The following is an 18,616-nucleotide window of genomic DNA, read 5'->3' on the forward strand; positions in this document are numbered from 1 at the left end:
AAACTGTTGCCTTGTTCATTTCCATGTTTTATTCTGAATACATATGTATGTATACACATTCTAGTACATTCTTATACCTATAATAATTCTGAACCTACTGATTGATTCAGTGTCGGATCTACTGACCTCCACACTAACTGGACTAGCTGAAATTGTTTATGCACTGAAGTAGCTGTCCATTTTTGCTCCTCGTTGACCCATGTAGTACTTAAGAGGCTTTTTTAATAAGTGCTACGCTGTTTTAGAAGTTTGACCAGACGAAAATGCAAACAAACGTCTATTGATTATAATCACGGACTGCAGTTGAAACACTTCTTTTAGCATTGCATCAGGATGTAACATTCCAGCGGTATGAGGTAACAAACTTGTTGCAATTCACTTACTGTAGAGGTCATGGGGTCAAATCTTAGTGACTACCAGCAGTCACTTTACGAGGAAGCAGTACTAAGTTGTACATAACTTGGAAGACTAGCATACGGTTACAGCTCACTGAACAAGAACAATTTTTTAGAGCAACAAATCAAGAGTATAGTGCTAGTCAATATGACCATCCTCACAGTTTTGAGTATACATGAGTTTTGAGTATACACGTATGTGGAAAATTTGGTTACATCAATTCGTTCTCTGTATCTCTTGGTAGCGATACCTATACAAAAGTGATTTTTTTTTACCGATTTGAACATTCAGGTCTTTTTTTATACAAAGAGCTAAAACAAAGCATTTTTTTTAAAAATGAGAATTATTTAAAGTAACCTGCAGCTGTCAGTTTTTTCTTTTCCAAAGGCAAAATAGTATTTTCGTCCTGTGTAAAACACAGCAACGAAGAGCCGAGAACGATATGGTCGATTTTTGAAGATTTAAGTAATTCAGTGTCAGGTCTATTTTACTGTTTTCTCCATCTTAGTTTTTCATGTACGATTAATTGTACCATCTCGATTATACATCATTCTATGATATATTTTTGCCGTCTTTCGCCGTATTAACCCATTTCCCGTCCCGAGTTTGCTTTCACTGGCATTCGGACTTTGCTCGTAATTTCTCGGCAATCCTTTTGCTAGGCTATGACCAATTGCATAATACATACAGAGAGCTGAGATGTCGCGCAGGTTATTCTCATCGTCCATGCTATTGCAGTGCGTGTTCCATCTCACCGAGACTTACTCAGTATTTCTTCAAGAGCTATAAGTATATACATGTATGGCTTTTCGCCACAGCTTTGTTCACACAAAGCTTGTTGATTGTTGGTTAATTTAACAGGGTCATACTGGAAGAGGAATTTACAAAGAGCTGCAGTTATTTGTAAAGAAATGCAGCCTCATTCGGGTAAAAAGTTACTCTGCTGTAACCTTTTAAACTCTTTTCATTCAGCGCATGGGTAGCAGTGGTTAAAAATTTACTATAAGAATACTACGTGTACGACAATGGAAGTTAGAGCAAGTCTTGATGGTAGCTGTTATTAAACGTTACATGTACTCACAAGACGTGTACGTAGAATGTACGAAATGGAATTCTTGGAAGTTAGAGCAGGTCCTGACGGTAGCTGTTATAAAAGTTACATGTATTCACAAGACGTGTATATGTATAATGACAAGTAGAAAACGATATCAGCATTCGAGAGGATAATACAGAGGACAAGGAGCTGGTTGTGCTTGTGGATTGTACTTGCGACAATTGTTATCTACCGCTTCGGTTAATTATTGTGACGTGCAAACGGTAAAAGAAAATGGCTTATTGGCGAAAAACCCGATTCTTACGCAGCCATAATAGGGCAGTTCTGTCTGGCTAATTGCTCCGGGCATTTGAAGGAACTGTAGTTGATGTCTTAAATGTCTTCTCGTGAGAGGGAATCGGAATAGTCATTTGAAATAATAAACAACAAAGCTTTCTCATTCTCCTACAGTCTTCATTATTATTATTTCAAGTAAGTCTTCAGCTAAGGATTGGAGTTTTAATACTGCCATTTAAATGTATTGAAAGCCAGGCACGATGTACTCTTATAATTGATTGACAGTCACTGGCTCGTGTGTTACTGGACCCCTTTCACTGTACGCTTATGATTGGTTCGTCCTCACCCTGACTGGAACCATAGGTGACCTGACTTCCTGTAGGCGAGTCTGTCATAAGAGGGGAGACGTCCCTAGGTTGATTGTCTCGGATTGGACGATGTTGTCGTCTCTTGGACCGGGACCGGCAAGTTATTACTGCAACTTGCACCACCACGACACAGACTAGCGTTACCACTACGGTAATGGCAGCGACGGCCCCTCCCGGGAGAGACGCCCCGTTGCTTGATGATTTTGCTTGGGAGTTAGGTCCATAACTCATTTCTTGTTGGGAGGATGTCATGTCGAAGCTACTGTTGGTGAGCAGCTTCCACATCGATCCGTCGTTCGTGAGCATGACCTCATCACCCTCGGGGTTTTTAGGCTGTGGGGCTGGCATGAAAGGTGGCCTATTGACTAAGGGCAAGGAGGCTGAGGAGAGTGCGCCGGACTTGATGCAGTAGTTGATTTCACATCCATCGTCTACCATCGCCAGATGTTGGCTGTAGCCCTTGGGACAGCCGTGAGGCCATGAGGTCGGTCCAGATTGCTCCATGAAGCTCGCTAAGCTCATTGTTCCCTGGGGCAGACTACGGCGGTTCTGACTGCTGCTTTCTGCCTGCCTGACCATAAGAGGATTGCCAGACCTGCAGCTATAGAAGCCTCCAAAGGGGAGGGAGTACTCGAAGCCAAGCTCGTAGTCATCGCTGACGCAGACCGTCAGATCAGAGAGTATTTTGAGAGGGTAGAACTCGGCAGGACAGCTGAGAGACTGTGTCAAGGGGTTGGATACCTTAGACGTATAGACACCTCCGAACAGAAAGCCAGATTGTTGAGGAAGCTGACCTTCAGCCACGCACCAGTAGGCACTGTATCTGGCTGTGCTGTGGTACGTGTTGTCGTGACAGCAATGAGCAAAAATCCAGCAGCGGTGACAGCTGTGCCGGGTGGTAGTGTGTGATCGAGAATCGCTATTTAGCAGGATAGCCTCGTACCCGGGCGGACAGCTGTACCCACCTGTGCGGGGATTCTTCTGTGTCAGCCCAGAGCACAGGTCCTCAATACCTTGCCGTTCGCATGTTTGGTACACTCCCCCAAACGTGTAGTTAGTTAACTTCGGTTGACAGGTGCCGTCGTCCATGTTGGCGATGAAGCTGAAATTGGGGCTGTCCCGTTTGGTACAGCCTTTGTAGACATTGTGCTTGTAGTACAGCTCCACAGCTGCTTTCACACTTTCATACGTTTCGTACACAGTAGATTCAGGAACTTCAGGCAACACTTCTGGAGTGATGACGAAGTACAAAGGATCACCAGACCGATCTAGTGCGACCAGGTTATTCTCCATACCTGCCGTCCAGTTGTTTGCAGTGTAGTTCTGGGGTTTGAAGACCGGTCCTCCGTAGGTGTTGATTATGGAGGAGGTTCGGCTTTTTTGGTACTCGTCAATCATAGTCTTGGTGGTCGTGGTTTCGCTGCCAAGGCCAAAGTTGAAGACTTTGAAGAAGGAGGCGCTGGCGGAGGCCTTGACTTGAGTAGTCTCGGAGGAGTATTTGCGGACATAGCTGGACAAGACTTGGTCTTCCATAGTCAAAGCAGCACCGACATCAATGCTAGTCACCACATGGGTGCCAAAGTCTCGCACAAGAAGCTGACTCTCGTAGGTTGCCATTTGAGTCATGTTAAGTTCGTGATGGGCTGCAATTTTGAGAAGGCGGGTCTTGAATGCCTTGTGAAGGGGCGTGTCGGGTTGGAGCTTTGCTGTATAACGGACGTAACGGGCCTGAACAAAAACAGAAGGAACGGACAGGATTTTTCATTAAACAGGCATTATGTGCAGTACGATAAACTGGTTTTGAACTGGGTAGTCAATCCCGCAAAGTTCTACGTTTGTGCTGTTACGGTACACTGTAAAAAAAGGTTGGGCATATTTTTAGCAACTTTTGCCCTAAATTGGTGACTGTAAATATCAACTTCCCAACTTCTGGTCACAAAGGTGTCTTAACTGTTGGGTTAATCTTTCGGAGAATGACCAGCAGTTATTCTACAAAAGACTAACATCTGGACAATGTACAGTAGCTTTGCCCAACGTTTGGCCCAACGCTATAAGACGCTTCCAATAATTGGGAGAACGAGTAACGGTAGCAGTTAAACCCCGGCCCTGACGTCAGTGTTATGAAGCGCTTCCCACAAAAGTCCCACAAGATCGCTCGACGAAGAGCACGAAAAGATACACTCTAAAACCTCCCGGGTCAGATTGACCCAGAATTGGGTCCCATTCGGCGTGACCCTTTTCTAGGTCAAAAATCCCCCCCCCCTTTCAGGTTGTATTTGACCCTTTCTGGGTCATACTTTGACCCAGAAAGTGGGTCCAGGCGACTCAAAACTACAAGTTGTTTTGAGAAGCTCCCCTGCGAAAGTCGTGATAACCCTAGATCATTTTTGGTCACAGTAATAAAATGTGATTGTGAAGAACTCGTTACACGAAAATTTTGTTAGGTTGTAACTTCTAGTGAAACATCCGTAAGTCTTTATTCGTTTTAAAGACGGAAATGAAAATAGTATACCATATCAGTGGCAACAAGTTGCAACAACAAAAGATCCGAACAGTAAACATTAACAATAACAAAGAACAAACACAGTCCAAAAGTAGAACCGAGCGTGGTTTTGGGTAATCTTATATTTTTTACTCTTGGTGTAAAAATCTCATTTGCTGCCTCACCTGGACTCGAACTGTATCTGAACTTTCGCGATATTCTTGTGACTTGACACTCCTGTACTCATCTGAGAATGTCCCGCTGATACCAAAGTGACCAATATTGAGTCCAGCGTGGGCGTTGATGCTACGAGACAGCGTGGATGTGTAGTTGCTCCAATGGGTGAAGAGCTCGGCGAAAGTGTCGACTTTGCTAGACTTGACGGGGATAATGTACGTGCCGTCTGGTATCAGAAACTGTCTGTCCTCTGCGAAGAAACCAGTGTCGAAGTGGTTGAGTTTAAGAGTTCAATCCCCTGTCGTCGTAATATGACATAATATAAAAAATCCCTCAGGTAGACGGTTAGTATATTATACTGACCGTCTACCTAAGGGATTTTTTTTTCAAATTGTTTGCGTGCCGACCTCACGACCTGGTTCCCTTTTATATTTCAATGTGCCAGGACCTATTTATAATTCGTTATTACTTTTGTCATTCGTCACCACGGCCATCCCCATTATAGACACATTCAGCACTTGCATCGCAGTTACTAAAGACCAGAGGCGAAACAAGGGTCCAGAAAGTGCCTGATATTGGGTAATGGCTCATGGGATGTGGTTATGCCAGCATGGTCAAAGCACTTATTTGGGTCTGCTAAGTCTGCGTGCACGCGCCTTTTAATGTCATTCACTACGATTAATGATTTGCATTCATGTAATTTTTCATTATCTGCACATAAAGACGCAAGTTTAAATTGTTTTCATGGAACATTCTAGAAATAATACAAATACTATAACAGCAAACCATTTGAAGTTTTTAGCTCAGGCTCGAATAACCTCTGCCAGTTCCTTGGTTGAGACATGAAAACACATTCCAGCTATTTTCCATTTCCCACGATGTTCCCACAAAGGGCCAAGGGGGGGCAGAGGCCATTCATGCTCCCCAAAACTTGAAGGGGTCTAATTTTGTTATAGAAGTATTACGAAAGGTTATTTGTTTAGTCTTTTTTATTTGTATATATATATATATATATATATATATATATATGAAAAGTTTATTGAAACCCTGAACATAAAGATTGATTTATTTCTTCCGGTTTAAAGAGTCAAAATTCATACTACTGATAAACCCTGGATGACTCAACAAATCAAAAGGTTAATTAAATCACGGCAGGTAGCTTTTCATTGTAATGATATGGTCTCTTGGAGGAGATTGCGAACAAAGATTATAGCATGGCTGTGGCTGTAAGTGGTAGTTTCGAAAATCCCTTTAAACACACCCATATGAAGACTGATATTGCCTCCCATAAATCAATTGGAGGCTAGAGGTCAGCTGGCCAGTCCTCAAAGGGTCTATGAATATACTTCGTAAAACTCCCCTGTGAACGGTGAAGTTCTTGGCCACGTTGGCACACTGAAAATCTTCAAGTTGGGGCAACACTACATATTATCAGCATGTCAAGCCCTCATCTACTGGTGCACTTCGAGATTTCGATGTAATCTTTGCCAGTACCTTTTCACTTGATGGTAAGAAAAACTCCCTTCATTGGTTTATTATGGTTAAGATAGATGCTTATTATATTTATTGTGTATTTCTTGCAGAATTTGTTACTTTAAGAAACCACATCTGAGTTAGTATTTGACCCAAACACTGAACTTAAGTAGTGCACTGTGTGTCATGTAGTGAGACTTTAGGTACTTCATTTTCTGTTTTGTTTAGATCTTACAATGCACATGGAGCTGCCATTTTGAGTATATGTGCGTTATAAGGCTGGACAATAGGCGTAAACGGTATATGATATTGATCTGTACTAATATTTACAATTGTGTTTTGTTGATGGTTTAATTAGTACTCTGCGTCATTAAGTTTCTGGCCTTCGTATGTTGAATAACGCTTTAAGTTTTCATTGGCTTTCCAAGTGTTGCATTTAAGATAATCTTTGTGAATGTTACTTCATAGTTTGCAATCATCGCTGATTTCATTTCCATTTGTGTAGACTTTAATGTTTTATGAATTTTGAGCACCTATCAATCTATAATGTTAACTTCGATTGTATTTGTGGTCATGCTTCTTGTTTCTTTGAATTCCTAGGGAGCTTTAGTCTTTAATTTCTCTAGATATTCCCATGTGCTTTTAATTCACAACAAGCTGTCCTTTAGATTTATACAATTTTTGTGTATTTTATATCTTTTACATGTAGTTTTCACAGTGATTTGGAGCCTGAATAACACCAATGCTTCAAACATCAGTAGAAGCTTACGTCCAAATTCCATAATTTATCAACCAGCCTCAATCCGTGCGCTTTAGTGCACCACAGTGGCAAAGAAACAGTATTATGCCACTCGGGTCGCAAAACTCAAACTGAGTAAACCATCGGCTTGGTTTCACCGAATCCGCATGATTACTGGTAATAATAAAGACCATCCGTCAATACATGATCTAGGAGTTGACCCAGATAATGTGTTCATGGTGGGCATCTACTATTAATGAACATTTTGTTTCAGTTGCTTCAAATATGGATTGCATTGACCTTAGTAGTCTCCCGGCTTATTTACCCGCTTCCCAACCTTGCCCGTATTTATATCCATGTGAAGTTTGTAAGTCACTTCAAACCATTAAACTGTCTACAGCTGGTGGGCCTGACAATATCACAGCTCGGTTTATTAATTATTTTGCCGTTGAACTTGCTACTCCCCTGTCTCACATTTTTAATAAATCCTTCCAACAAGGAACAGTGCCCAATGCGTGGAAACGAGCTATTGTGATACCCATACCCAAGTCTAGCCCACCTTCTGTAGACAAGTTGAGACCGATATCTCTGACTAACCACTTTGGTTAGTTTGGCTCAGTTTGGAAATCGAAAAAATTTCTCAACAAATCGTTATTTGATCAATATGCTTAACCTACTGTATCGAAATGCTGACATATCTAGATCATTTGCTACTGTGACTACCACAGATTTTTCGACAGCATTTGATAGGATCAATCACACATTAGTGTTGAATAAGTTAATTCATTTGGAAGTTCGCCCCTCTATCATTCCATGGATAGCTGACTTTTTAACCTCTAGAGAGCAGTGTGTTCGTTACCTTTCAATATGCTCCAGTTGGTTGACCTTAAATGCCGGAGTCCCACAAGGAACCAAACTTGGCCTTATTTTATTTTTTAGTTATGATCAATGATGTAAAACCCCCGGGTGATAATCTTGCTGTGTTCAAATATGTTAATGATTTATCGATTGTTGAGTGTAGACCATCTTCGCAGAAATCTTGCTCGCAGGACGCCATTGACAGCCTTACTAATTGGTCGATGCAAAACAGCATGAAATTAAACCCTAGTAAGTGCTTTCAGATGAATGTTGACTTCTCCAGAAACAGTCCCGTAATGCCTATTGTTTCTATTGATGACCATGATCTCTGATCTCTGTAGGTTTTGGGGGTTATTATTCAAAGTGGTCTTAACTGGGATCAAAATGTGGACAGCATTGTCAAACGTGCTAATAGTAAAATCCATATGTTAAGGGTTCTCAGAGGTTACGGCTTGCCTCATAGTGATCTCAAAACTCTGTATAAAAGCTTCATCGGGACATTGATGGAATATGCAGCTCCTGTGTGGAATGGAGCACTTACCCGGCACCAGGTGACTCGGCTTGAAAGAGTACAGAAACGTGCCTTGAAGGTTATTCTTAAAGTAGAGTATTTGTCATACACCCAAGTTTTATCGCATTTCAATTTAGATTCTTTGGCAATCAGGCGTAATCAAATATCATTATCCTTTTTCAAGAAAACCCTTGACCACACTGACCTTTTTCGTGAATTCTTTCCGCCTCAACATACACGAATGTTGCGGAATAAACCATTCATCCCTGAAATCCGTTGCCGCACAAAACGTTATTTCACCAGTGTGCTTCCTACCTTAATCCGGTTGCATAACAAATATGGGAAGGAATGCCCCTCTATTAAGTTCTCTTAGTAGAAATATTTGGATTGTGCTCCTCTTAAGAAATACCCTCTATTACATTTTTTTTACATGGGAGTGAAATTTTAAAGGTTACATGTGACTGAAATTTTTAAGATCACAATAATTTCATCTTTGAAGTGTAAATTGCAACGGACGTGTTTTAGTAGTGTTCTTATATGAGTGTTGGTCATTAGTCATGTTATATGGTTTATTTTTGTGAGTGTAAACTGTAATGGTAAATGTTGAATATTTTTGTAACTATTTAATTCTGATTTTTTTTTAATTCTTATTTTAATTGTTTAATCCTTTTTATTTTGATTGTTAAATCCATTGTAATTCGGTTTTTTTTACTACGAAAATGGATTTTAATAAACCAACCAATATGAAATGGTCCTTCAAAAAACGTCTGAAAAGCCCCCAAATGTAGCTTCAAACCTTTGAAAGGTCATGAAAGGTTACATGAAAACAAAATTGCAAACTGTTTTCCCCACACAAACCCCCCCCCCCGAAAATTCGGTCAATAGATCCGTTCTCGATTGCTGCACTCAATTTTATCAACATTAAAACATTCAGATTTCTTCCTTTCTCAGTGACAATCAAATTCATTTTAGGAATCAGTTCGGTTGACATAAACCCAAATCCTTTCTGTCTGAAGCCGATCTTCACTGGATTTGTTTACATTTGTATACAGTCTGTTCTCACTCTCAAAGCCTAACCGCATTGCACGTATGCCAACGTATGAAATACAGTAGTCGACCTATGCCGCGAAGAAAATATGGGGGGGGGTGTTCGTTTTCAACTTGTATGCATTCGTCAAAGATGATGAGTGTCGCTTTAATGTGAAATTTGCCAGCACTGAGGAAAAACGGACTTGCTGAAAGTATTGTGAAGAGTTAGTCCATAAAAAGGCAACGAACATGTAGAGCATATGTTGGGAGTTTTAATGCTAACGTGACTGAGGGCCAGATATCTTACAGGCGCATATATGACACAACGTGCTGTGCTTTAGGCCTTTGAAAAATCAGGGAGCTTAGGCCTATATAAAACATTAAGGGGCGTACGAAAATATATAACTTTAAGCCATAAAACCACAGGTGTGATTTTAAACGTTACAGTGCTTTCTTTTTAATTTTCAGAATTTTTGGAAAGCTTCAATTTAAACGATCCCAGCAACTTCAGCATGCAATATGATGACCCGTCGCTTACAATTGCTGTGAAATTTGTGCTTGTAACTGAGGCGGAGTGCAGGATCTGAGAACAGTGCATGTTGTCCAGGGCCTACGAAACGTTTAAATCAAGCCCTGACTTGACCGGGGTCAGATGCGTCCAAAACAATCCTGAATTAATCGATAAACTAACGGAAAACTCTTCAGTCGTGTAACGTTCTTGTAATTTCGGGTTTGAGCCTTCGTCGCAGTTAAAATACCTTAGCAATTTTCCTGGCAGAAAAACCGAACAGAATCTCACGTCGGTGCTGTAGTTGTAACGTCATATCAGGAAGTACTGTTGAAAACCTACGCGCACCAGTATACCGCTATAATGTGTGTATGGCAAGAAATCACCAGACAACATTGAAGATAGCAAAATACTCAAAAATCTGGCAAAGGTTTCCTCCGAGATGACATAGCACTTACCCTTACAAACACGGGCCTGTATAGCATTAATTCTAAATATGCTGATGGCATTACAAACTTATAAAAGTAACTTTTGAGCACTGCAAATACTGAAACAGGTTTTAAAGGAACAGAAGTGCATTTTCAAGGACTGGATTTAAAAACACAATGCACTCACATTGGAACCTTTAATTTCCAAGGAAGCACCAAATACGTGCAGTTGACAGCAATTCCAAAAGAAAAAAAAAGATTGGTTAATGCCTTACCCGTAAATCGACACTGGGTATAGTTGATGGCTGCCACCAGCCCTGCCTCCCGGTTCCTGAGATTATCCCATCCTCCTCCTGGCAGCCCCTCAAATGTCAAGATTCGTTGGTCTTCCGGTAGGAGCAGACACCTCCGGGGGTCGCCATAAGGGAGATTATCGATGGAACTACCTCGAAGATCACCTCCAAGTGAAGTTCCGATAAGGACCCCAAGAACAAACAAAAAGGCTGGAACTAGAGCCATTTTCCTCTTGGACAACCACAAACCGTACAATATTAGCCTGTACGTTAATTAAAGTGCTACCCAAAAAGTTTGAGTTTTGAACACAATTTGTACACTCTGCATGGACGTTTGCGCTTGATTAATTAAACCCGACCGTGCCCTGTCAATAACAAGACCGTTGTGAAGTTTCCACCGGGAAGTTCCAGAGTTTAAAAGGGTACTCCCGCGTACTGCCTAAAGGAAAAACAGTCCTATGTCATGGTCATGTGATGCGGGGGTTGAAGAGGGAAAGCCCAGTATGTATTTCGAAATGTCAGTGCTAAACTCGAGGGCTGCATTGTATCGACTGTATTTTCCAGCGTTATTTCCTTGAATTTCAGGATTTGTTTTCAACATTTATGTGTCATACCTGGGAATCGAAGCATATTAAATATTGTATTGTTGGTGGGCTTCAGAAACTCTTACAATCTCCATTTTAGACTCAAATGTACACGTTCTTGTCCTGTGAACATTGTATGCACATGGATGGTACGCGTTAACCCAAAAGAGCCAGACCGAAATTCTCTCCTTCAGCATTTTTCCGATATCGCGGCAGTCCTGTTTTTCTTCAAGATTATAGAACCTGAATTTTCAGCGACTTGTTGCTGTCATTTTGACACAAATTTGGTGAAAATCAATTTATCAGTTTTTGCGTAGCGCCCATTTCCCCAACTATTCAGTTAAACCCAGAGTGACAGAATGCAATGGGTTGGACGTCTCTTAACAAAATGGTATTCAAAGAAAAAAATTGAAACTGCGAAATGGATCACATGCAAAACTGGGAACGTTTTATAGATCATAAATGCAACCAGGGTGGCGGCAAAAAATATAAAAAGCATCAGTAATGTGCAGTGACATGGTTTAAGTATACACTAATCGACTTTTACTTCGCTGGTGTCTTCATAGCCAAACTTAAGTTGTAAATGAACCTCAGCGGGTTGAAATTAAGGTTTTATTCTCAGCTGTCTCTTCTCTTTCGCAAGAATAATGATAAGGTTTAGTAACAGTAGATCATGCTGAAAAGATTAGTTGAGAACTGTCTGTCGTGAAACTAAACAAGGAAAACCAAACTAACTGGAACCAGTCACATGACGAAGCAGGTTTATGTGGGCCTAATATAGTGCATGGCGCATTATTTTCAGAGGTTGTTTCCTTCTGGGTGTTGAAACAATGGGATTTTTATGCATGTATATCCTTTTATTGCTTTGCCTTATGGGAGCACGGGTGAAGTGTCACTATCATTTTGTTCTGTCGTACTTTATGACCGCTTGTGTTAATCCCCTTTCTCGTATTTCAGAAAATTGCAAAGGTCAAAAGTTAATCATGCTTTGTTGCACAACTCAAGGAAGTAACCGTAGGACGATAAACTAACATGCAAGCGAAGGGTCATAACATTTAGGCAGAGGTAGTTTGGTTGTTGCGAGCAAAACCAATGGCACAAACCAGTGCCGGCCGGGCGATTCACGTTACTAAAATCCTACAATTTAATTAGCCGGCATGCAAATGGAGCGAGGAAGTGTGCCCGGGGCATTTCAACGGGCCCTGTATACGTGCGCTTTATACGTGCTACACACCTGCGGTGCATCCCGCTCTGCAGCGAGTGTTAAGTTGCGTGGCTCGTCTCCTATTGTTCCCGAATCAACTTCCACAGGATGCATGTGTCATAGGCTACCTGCTCCCGGTGATGGACACAGTGATCTGCCACAGCCATCCTCCTTCCCCTGAAAACAGAAATTCCCATCTTCCAAAAAAAAGGCACAATGAAAAAAAGGAAACCATCCATAACCAGACTAAATCAATATAGGTCCTTTTATCGTGGATTTGATTTGCTTTTGTCGCTATTTTAGTAGTTTTGTCCGCTTCTATCAGTTTAATGTTCCCTCTTTGCTTAAAGCATAGATAAGCGTATCATGTATACATTGCTATCACAAAGAGAGGTTTAAAACCTCTCTTTGTTCATGTTTCAATAATTATTTCCCACTTTTTCCTGATTTTTGTACTTTAATTCTCAAGTTTTGCGATATGTACCTTTCAAATTGTGTTTTTTATTGGAGATGCATCACTTTGATTATGAATTCGCTGTTTTCTTTGTGAATAAAAACAAATACGGAAGCACTGACAAAGGTAAAGGTATAGAGACTGTAGAGTCTAGCAGTCCAGATAATTAGTTAAAACTTTAAAGGGCCAATTTTTGCTTCAAACATTCAAGTGACGGTCGATTTATTCCACAGACAAGATTCTACCGTTATGTGTCAGGTGTTTTTACTACTTTCCCTCGTCACCGGAGTCAAGAAAATGTCTCGGCTGCTCTACTTATGGCCTCCTTCATTTTCTATAAAAACGACTCTTTGGAACAGCTTTTGTAATTTGGACCTTAATTCTTAATTACACCGGTGTATTACGAAGTTACGAAGTCGATTATTTCAATAAAGGAAATGGCTTCTAATCAAAAGATAGTACTCGTAAAGTAAAGACAGCGGAGACGAAGGTTAACTTGATCAAAATGAAGTTAAATCTTCCCAAATTTACTACGAAAAATTATACAGTCATGATAAGTTTTGAAACGACAAAAGGGATACCTGTATCCAACAGTAATGCGTGCAGAGGCGTGGGTATACCCATGCGATTGGGACGCGTCGCAGGTTTGGTCACCGCGGCTGGTCTTGGGTCCCTGACTGGTTGTCGCTAGCTACGGCTTTGTATTTTGTACGAGAATTATCCAACAAGAAGTTCAAATTCTGAGTGTGAACGATTTTATCTTCTTATATAGCAGCGACTGATAAAATAAATCTCTGCCAAGGTTTTTATTTTTTATTTTTTTTTTGGTAAACGAAACAAAACACTGGCAAGTATTAAATGTTATGGAGCTAGAAATGAAACCAAATATTGTGATTTTAAAATGTTGTTTTAGCTGAAACCAAGGCCAGTTCAAAATGAACTCGAATTTGTGACGGATAGTCGCGTTGCAAATTCGTAAATTTGAACACATTTCAACTCGACTGAAACTTCGTGACGTCGTGACGTCAAATTCGCTTCGCCTTAAGTATGAACCGGCCTGTCCATTGCATTTGATAGTTAGCACTGTAGTGGGAAATGTTGTGAAAAGATTTCACTTTCACGTGTACACTCACATTTTCACAAAGTCGAAAAGTTATTTTGCACTTGTGTGAAAAGGCGTGATAATGTTTTCTCACTCATGGGAAAAATCTGTGGAAATCTTTTCCCACTTTGCTAAAAGTGTTTCCTGAGATGAGAGGAGTGAGAAAAGAATTTCCCATTCCACGTTACTACATTCAGTTGCATTCTACTGAAAGCATGTGGAATTAAGAGTCCCTCCAGTTGAAATTCATGGGCGCGAATTTCTGGTTAAAACGTCAATCAATAACGGTCGATTTCTATTCCCCAGACAAGTTTCTGCAATCATCACTTTTCCCTTAAAACGCCTTCGCTTTGCCTCTGTCTTATGTTTATGTGATTAACTGTAGGCAAGCGGTGTCTGACGTAAATGTGTAAACATTACAATAAAAGTGGACTTTTTAGAAACCTCTACAATTTTATATGCTTCCCAGATAATATAATACGCTATTGCCAGGGGCTGCGAAGGGTATGGGGTGCGGCAACCCCCCCCCCTTATTAATACCCTCAGCAAAAAGAGCTTCAGTTGGCAAATGAATAAAAAAGTTATTACATAAACGATATAGGGGCCTACATTGGCCGTCGGGATTTCCCATCAAGCATGAATGATGAAATGTAGCGCTAGCGTGCGTACCACGGATCACTTGGAATTTTGCACGACACGACTGAGGTTGGCGAACAAGTTGTAAATCGGCAGTAGTGTAACTCAGGTCTTTTATGCACGGAATTATTTTAGATATTGTTCATTTTATATATTATTCAGTTAAAATCGTCAACCTGAAAGTAGGCTCACCCCTTTGCCACTTTCAGCATGGAGCAATTCCTTCTTTTACTGAACCTGAAACAAAAAGCAAATCAGGCTGTTTCATGGTGGCCTGGTCTGTACATGACAGAACTCGGCTTCTGGTTGCAGGCCAGTAAATAGGCAAAAAACTGCTCGCGCGGGCCAAATCACAATTTGTATCCACTGAAATTCTCTACGAAATAGAGCATTTTGTGGCCCAAGAACGTGAAGACTTGTACGAAAGACAGGTTTAGGCTGGCAAAGAGAATAGCAGATTGCGTCTGAGTGATATTTGGGAGAAATCGGTGCCTAAATACGGTCTATTTTTTGAGAAGTGTAGGCATCGATATTTCAAAATGGCGAGGGGCTTCAAGACTGCATTTTAGGGGTGAGCTTCTTTGGAAATAAATATCGTTAAAGTCATCGGTTAATCAATGAATGGTAATTTGAAAAGAAAATGGAAAACCATGAACTGGGCTTTAGTCTGATGTGCGCCTCAAACGCCTAAAAAACTCGTGAATATATTTTTTGTCTGATTTTTTGAAGTCAGGTATTAATCACTGTTGGCTATGGCAGTTTATTTTACTAGCCTGCAACCTTATGCCAAATGTTGAACAGCACTGCTGTTACAATCTTTGGCTTCTACTTTGGCACGTGGTGCGGGCAACCAAGGACAGCACGTGGCCCATGCGCGTTGTGCTGTAACGTACATGTACATGTACTTCATCAGGGGTACTGTTGATTTGTCCGGTTTCGTAAATGGAAAATCGTCTGAGGCTCTGGCGGCATGGAAACTTACGTTCGTCATTTGAAAGACAGATGTTGCCGACCTTTTTTCCGAGGTAGGCGTAGGTAATTTGTCCGGTAGTACTGATTTGTAAAAGTTGAACTAAAACGATGTCATTGCCTCTGGAGCAGTTAGGGTTTCATTGCTCATGTAGATACAGACTAGATCTAGAGTAGACCCATGGCCGAGGCGTCCATGTGTCCACCAGGCGCCTAGGCAGTTGCGTACTTGTGTCGCGTTCCAGTGTGTTCAACACTTGTGTGGGTCATTGACATGGGGAGTGCAAATCCCCCATGCCATCAGCTGCTTTGCTGCATATGCCAAGCACATGGAGGAAGTTTGCAGATCCTCTAGGCTTTATCATCAGGTTTTATCCGCACCCTGTTAAAATTCAATGACGTGTTGTCTTGCTTCGTCTGCACTTTTTGATTGGTACACTCCTCACCTTTATTTCAAATGCAGTTTGCATGTGATGTCACTCCAGTACCATCGGAGGTGAATACAATCATAGCTCCATGATACAGTGTACACGTAGGGCCTAGTTAGGCTGAGACTCAACTTTTCAACACTCAAGCGCTGTGAAGAATGTGAACCCTGACCCCCGGGGGCTATTGAAATCTGTGCATAGGGCCTATGTTTGTTGAATTCAGAATGGTCAGGGTTACATCCTGCATGTACATGTACAGTATGCAAACAAGGGAGCACCATGGTCTCGTCTGAGAGTGAAACTGAGGGCCTGCATGGAGCTCCCTCCTCCCAGAGGACATGTTTTTTTTATTTAGATAAACACAAAAGGTTTACTCGAGCCTACCTTAGAAGTAAGAAATGCCCTCAACCTTGACGCATACCCAGGGGTCTGTTCCTGGTTTTGAATTTGAGACCATAACTGGTCCAGAGGTGTAATGCCGCTTAACTACATGTACATGTATTGTGGCTCAAGGCTAGTCTGAGTAACTTGGACTCTACAAATCACTTTTTTTAACATTGGGACATGGTCAGGCCTCATTTTTACATGTAGGATGCACATCTACAACTTCTATTCTCATGGCCTAATGTGGCACTGCCCCTAATGTGGTGAACTTTAATTTTTTTTGCTTTTTGTGTCTTAAGCAAAATTTTTAGCTCAAATTTCACAATTAGTGAAACTTCATGAAACTTCTAATTTTTTTATTCATAAATCGTGCGTAGTCCAGTAAATTCGAGTCAAGTACTGAGCTTGAGTCAATTGAGTCAAAATACAATAAAAACACAACTACATGTAAGTCATTTTTTGGGAATTTTTATTTTCATTTAGACATACTAAAAATAAATCAGTGTGACACGTACATGTATCTAACCAACTTCAATTTTGCTTTAAATTTTTTGAGACTTGAGTCTTATAAACTTGTACTTGAGTCAAGTCTCCATGAGAGATTTTGGTCGAGTCATTTGGTCACAGAGACTTGAGTTGAGTCAAGTCATTTACCCATCGGGACTGAGTCGAGCCCAGTCACCAAAAATTGGAACTCATATCATACAACTCTGGGCATCTTAATCACTTGCTGCCGGTGGCAGTTATCAATGTTGATGATGCTGGAGTGAGATAATTATCATTTTTTTCTGTTTTCAAAGTTCTTTAAAAAGTCCTATCTTTATTTACTGGACACATGCACCCACACGAAGGACTGTTTGGTGGCCACTCTAGCCTGACAGACCAAAAATCTATTAACGCCTAAGTATTTCAGCCAGGCCTGCAGCGTTGGAAAGGAGCCCAGATTGTGTGGTGTTATATAACTTTTTTTTGTTCACGAACCTGGCACAGTGCACTGCTGACCTCTTGGGGCCAGATTAGCATGTAGTGGTGCTGTGTGGGCTCATCACTGCGGTGGTGGAGTAGTGCTTTTGTCCCCGGTGGTAATCCGCTCGTTCTAAATGCCCCAAACCGTGGTATACTGTTTCAAAACAAGGCTGGATTGTCTCCACTTTTGAAAGTGAAATATATCGGTAATGCCCAGCAGCCTGGTCTGTTGTTCTGAGTACAGTCTTTTGTTACAAGGCCCAGTTCTCTTTGTCCGAGTTTGGAGACCCCGGCCACACATATAAAGCATACGTGTCCGGTACCGGAATCCCCGGCAGGAAGTGGTTAAAAAAGGAAAGTTGTTTCTTGAATGTGACTGATTATTTTTGTAAACCGTCATCTGTCATGTCTGTTTCATTCTGACGTCCTCTTTCGAATGGCACCAAGAAATCCAAATTTCCATCACAAATGACTGGTTTAATGGACAAAGTCAGAAATTCTTTGCACTTAATACATATAGCAGTTTTACTATTGAACTCACGCTGTTCAGAGATGGCTTTTTTGTCAGAATTACGCAAAGTTTGCTGGAATCTCCAAAATGCAAGATACCCATGTAACAGCGATGAGAACAAGGGCAGAAGATTGCTTTGAAAGAAATGAGGACGTGTTGAAGGACACTGGGGTTAGGCAGCTTCGAGAATAAGCCCCTAATCGTGGTTGTCTGAATTTGGGATACAGTGTACATATACTTAATGCTTCACATTGTGCAAACCTACATGTATGATACATCTGGTGCCAAGCCTTTTCTGACACGGTCCATTAAACACTTTTGTGCTCAGTTGTGTGTGACAGAAATGTAGGATTTTTTGATGAGACAGATATTTTCCATGTACCAAAATAATGAGTCATATTCAAGAAACAGATTAATGAATCTTGGATTCCTTTTTTTTAAGAAGCCCTGTACAGGAATAATCACGCATGTTTAGGTCAAATTCACTTCAGTTGAGAAAACTAAAACTGGGATCTGTTCATAAAAAAGCTCACAAGTTATCATTAAGCAGACGTATTGTACATGATGTCAGTAATGCTGCCTTAGAATGACCTTGCATTTGTGTGTCTTTATGTTTGTCAGGAAATTGTTGACTTTAACATACTTAAGCAAATTATGAAATGGGTTCTAAGTATTCATGTTTTTAAGTTCAGTGGGAAATGTACTGGTGGTAGTAGATGTACGTGTACCAGGCTTTCCACAATATCGCACTACCTACATCTACATGTATGTACATGTACAATGTGG

At 40.9% G+C, this 18,616-nt stretch overlaps 1 protein-coding gene and 2 long non-coding RNA genes across 3 annotated transcripts in view; 2 read left to right on the top strand and 1 right to left on the bottom strand.

The window, feature by feature from the left end:
- Positions 1-6: 6 nt before the first annotated feature.
- On the bottom strand, positions 7-12,133 carry LOC110981591 (macrophage-expressed gene 1 protein-like). The gene is made up of 3 exons (XM_022239254.2): positions 10,575-12,133; positions 4,762-5,003; positions 7-3,822 (listed from the first exon to the last, which is right to left on the bottom strand). The coding sequence occupies exons 1-3, from the start codon at positions 10,816-10,818 to the stop codon at positions 2,041-2,043; spliced, it is 2,268 nt and encodes a 755-aa protein (XP_022094946.2). The 5' UTR covers positions 10,819-12,133; the 3' UTR covers positions 7-2,040.
- Positions 5,770-7,226, top strand: LOC147795706 (uncharacterized). Its single transcript, XR_015423632.1, has 2 exons — positions 5,770-6,525; positions 6,936-7,226. It is a non-coding gene; the product is annotated as an uncharacterized LOC147795706 (long non-coding RNA).
- Positions 12,134-15,476: 3,343 nt separating the features above from the next.
- Positions 15,477-18,616, top strand: part of LOC110981592 (uncharacterized) — a 78,147-nt gene continuing 75,007 nt past the window's right edge. The window contains exon 1 of the long non-coding RNA XR_015423630.1: positions 15,477-15,597. This is a non-coding gene — a long non-coding RNA (uncharacterized LOC110981592). The remainder of the gene's footprint in view (positions 15,598-18,616) is intronic.

Source organism: Acanthaster planci, linkage group LG21, assembly GCF_054643075.1.
Source record: "Acanthaster planci isolate LZ-2023a linkage group LG21, COTS_SCS, whole genome shotgun sequence".
NCBI lineage: Eukaryota > Metazoa > Echinodermata > Asteroidea > Valvatida > Acanthasteridae > Acanthaster > Acanthaster planci.

Bases quoted from the DNA above. Each gene is read 5' to 3' on its own strand.
- LOC110981591 (XM_022239254.2), bottom strand. From the start codon at position 10,818: ATGGCTCTAGTTCCAGCCTTTTTGTTTGTTCTTGGGGTCCTTATCGGA. The intron at 5,004-10,574 runs GTAAGGCATTAA...GTTTCTTCGCAG, and splicing joins TACCCAGTGTCGATTTACGG to AGGACAGACAGTTTCTGATA. The intron at 3,823-4,761 runs GTGAGGCAGCAA...GTTTTTGTTCAG, and splicing joins CAGATACAGTTCGAGTCCAG to GCCCGTTACGTCCGTTATAC.